This window comes from Belonocnema kinseyi, chromosome 4 (assembly GCF_010883055.1).
Source record: "Belonocnema kinseyi isolate 2016_QV_RU_SX_M_011 chromosome 4, B_treatae_v1, whole genome shotgun sequence".
Taxonomy (NCBI): domain Eukaryota; kingdom Metazoa; phylum Arthropoda; class Insecta; order Hymenoptera; family Cynipidae; genus Belonocnema; species Belonocnema kinseyi.
In genome coordinates, this window is record NC_046660.1 from 39,707,857 (window position 1) to 39,711,597 (window position 3,741).

The 3,741-nt window shown below is 31.6% G+C and overlaps 1 protein-coding gene across 1 annotated transcript in view; it reads left to right on the forward strand.

Annotated features, from left to right (window-relative positions):
* The window catches only part of LOC117171457 (glucose dehydrogenase [FAD, quinone]-like), a 14,615-nt gene extending 11,092 nt beyond the window's left edge, over window positions 1-3,523 (forward strand). The window contains exons 4-6 of the mRNA XM_033358797.1: window positions 1,735-1,896; window positions 1,999-2,151; window positions 2,228-3,523. Coding sequence (XP_033214688.1) covers window positions 1,735-1,896; window positions 1,999-2,151; window positions 2,228-3,454 — 1,542 coding nt within the window. The 3' untranslated portion in view covers window positions 3,455-3,523. The remainder of the gene's footprint in view (window positions 1-1,734; window positions 1,897-1,998; window positions 2,152-2,227) is intronic.
* The last annotated feature ends 218 nt before the right edge of the window (window positions 3,524-3,741 follow it).

Genomic DNA, 3,741 nt, shown 5'->3' on the forward strand with positions numbered 1-3,741 from the left:
GAACGCATCCACTCACACCTGCCAGGCACCCATTTTTACGTTCCTCATCATCAGACGAACATCTCATGTGAAAATTGGCCTTATCCGTGTCACGCTCCCATTCACGTTGTCAGCCCACGGTCTATGAGGCGCAGTACCCAACACGCTAATTCCAAACCTATCCAAAAATAAAATCTTAAAAACACAAATTCAGTGCTTCTACTCAAATGTAGTTGAAAAAAAGAGTACAATGTAAAGTGTCCACAAGTTTCTTGTATACCGCAAATAACATTCGAAGGGATTATCATGAAAAATAAAATTCGATAGATTTCGATACATTTCGAGATATTCCGAAACATTTCAATATAATTCGAGAAATTTTGTTTTTCTTTCTGAAGGAGATTTATTTAATAGGATTGCCTGTTTTTGTAGAAATTCATCTTTTGGGATGAAAATTCATGTTTTTGGTTAATCATTTAACTATTTGACTCAAAATTAAAATTCTGTTATTTTTTTTTTTAATTCGGGCTTCATCATTTTAGCCTTAAAATGAATGATTTTCACTTTTCCTTAAAAATGGAACCTATTAGTCGAAAATTCAACAAAATTTATTTGTTATTATTACAAATGATTGTTTTTACTAAAAATGAAACTCGTACGTTTTTTACATTTATCTTCTTCAGATCAACATTTTACTGTTCGATTGAAACTTCATTTATCTTGTTGAAAATTCGTCTTTTTTGATGAAAAATGAAACTTCTTGATGAAAATTAATCTTTTTGTTTGAAAATGTAATTATTCGCTTGAATGTTAAACCATTTTTGTAGATTTATCATTTCAGATTAAATTGCATCTGTTTGTTTAAAAACTGGACTGGTTTGTTGAAGATTTGTCTTCTTAAAAGAAAGTTTAGTTCATTAACTAAAAATTGAACTATTTTACATTATTTTATTGCAAGTTAAAATTCAACTATTTCAGTTGAAGATTCATGATTTGGTTGAAAATTCATCTCTTATTGTTAAAAGAGGTATTATTTAGTTGAAGTTCTAATTTTTTATTGGAATTTTCACAATTTTATTAGGAAGCCGTTATGTTTGGATTGAAAATTAACTTTCTCATTTAAATTTTATATTTGGGTATGAGCATTAAACCTTTTTTTTAATTCCTATTGTTTTTTTTATAAATTTAAAATCATTTTATAAATATCTATATTTTTGGTTAATTATTCATTTACTTAGGTAATGTTAAAATTCTTTGTATAAACTTCTTTTTTTTAGCTGATGGTTCATCTTCTTAGTTGAAAATTCATCTCTAATTTAAATTGCATTCATTTTGTTGAGCATTCTTTTTTGTTAAAAATGAATTTTTTTATCTAAAAATACATCCTTATTTTCTTTTGGTCCTGCGAATCTTCCAGAGAAACACTTCTGTAAAGAAACAGCTGTAAAGAAACATCTGTAAAGAAACACTTTTAAAAATGAATATATTAATTTCCATATTCATAAAGAAGGTGAAAATTTCTAAAACTTCCTTGTTTTATAGTAACATTACAGTCACGACTAACCTAACTCCGACTTTCAATAAAAAGTATAACAACTGACACTCGGGTGAAAATAATAAGGTTAATTTCAATCTGTGAATTGATCATCAGAATAACATGCAACTGCTTGTTATGTGTTTTATTGTATTTCCCTTTTTGCATTAAACAATAATGTAAATTTGGATTTCAAATTAAAATTTTTAATTTGGTATCAGGTACTTTTAATAGAAGCAGGCGGAGAGGAATCAATGGGAAATGATGTACCTGGTTTTTTTTCACGAAATTTGTTGACGGGAGTAACAGATTGGAGATATAAAACGCAGCCAGAAGAGAACGCATGTTTACATAAGAACGGATGCCCGTGGCCGCGAGGCAAGGTAAATACTGAATTTAATTTAGTTAAAACAAACCCAAATAAAGAAATTAACAAAAAATTGTGATATGTGAGTTGGAATATGCTAACGTCATTGAATGTTTAGGTGATGGGGGGTTCAAGCTCAACCAATGCCATGATGTACATCAGAGGAAATAAAGAGGATTATAATAACTGGGCTAATCTGGGAAATACTGGATGGAGTTACGATGAAATTTTACCTTATTTCAAGAAATCAGAAGACAACAGAGATCCGAAGGTAAGTCACAGAAATGCTTATAAAAACCACATACCGCTCAAAATAAAATCAATATATTAGGAAATATTTTTTTTAGATTGTCGAACAAAGTCCAAAGTACCATGGAAAAGGAGGATACTTATCAGTGGAAAGCTCTTCTGTTTTCTCTAATACTGGAAATATTATTTTATCAGCTTTCAACGAAATGGGATACGATATCAAAGATTTAAATGCTGAAAGTATGTTGGGTGCAATGAATCTACAAATAACAGCCAAAAAAGGAACTCGCCACAGTACCAATGTAGCATTTATTCGTCCGATTAGAGAAAAAAGACCAAATTTGTTTGTTAAGAATCGAACTTACGTAACGAGAATCCTAATTGATCCGGTCACGAAAAAAGCTACCGGTGTTGAGTATATAGATTCTACTGGAAAAACTCAAGTAGCTACGGCCAAAAAAGAAGTAATTGTATCTGGAGGTACTATCAATTCTCCACAAATATTAATGAATTCGGGTATAGGACCAGCTGATGAACTTGAAAAACACAATATCGATGTCATACAGGATTTACCAGTTGGATGTAATTTACAGGATCATGTTGTTTTTAAAGGTGTTTCAAGCAGACCAAAAAATGTCACATCAACTGAAGACTGTGACGTCAATTTAAAGAACTTATTTGATTACGTACTGAAGCAGGAGGGTCCTTTGACTGGATTACAACCAGCATATCCTGTTGCATTTGTTCAAACAGAGTTTTCAAAAAACAGCGACATTCCGGATATACAGTATTATATTTATCTAAATAATGCATCGTTTTTCGATATTAGACCGGTGTTATTAGCCCCGAAGAGTAAAGGAGTTATCAAACTTAATAATGCGGATCCGGTTAAGGGACCGCCTTTGATTTATTCTGGATATTTCACTGAAGCAGCTGATGTAAAACGAATGATTCAAGGTGTTCGAGTATTGTTGCCTTTGTTCGATACTAATGTGATCAAAGAAAATGATTACGAACTTAATACCCATCCGGTGAAACCTTGTCATAAGTTCGAATTTAATTCGGATGCATATTGGGAATGCATGATGAGACATTTCACTCAAACTAGTTATCACCCTGTCGGAACGTGCAAAATGGGTCCCAAGGAAGATCTGGAAGCTGTTGTTGATCCAAGATTACGAGTTTATGGAGTTGAAGGGTTGCGAGTTATCGACGCGTCTATCATGCCAGTTATTCCGAGAGGAAATACAAATGCGCCAACTATTATGATTGCTGAAAAAGCTAGTGACATGATTAAAGAGGATTGGTTGGGGAGCATGAGTTAAATAAGGAAAACAAAGAAACTGCAAAAATCAGCACAGTGAAGTTATGTGTATAGAAGATTAGTTACCGAAAATAAAGAAAGTAAAATTATAATGTCAAGTATGATTGAAAGTATTATTTTATTTGAAATATGTAAACTGATATGTTGTATATACTGTAAAAATGTTCCCCAAAATTGTGTTTATGCTAATTTCCACACATTTTAAGTAATGTTTCCGAAAGTTTAGTAGGGAAAATTCCCAAAACATGCTTGTGGCATATGAACCAAAAAGTGATGAATTTTGCCCAA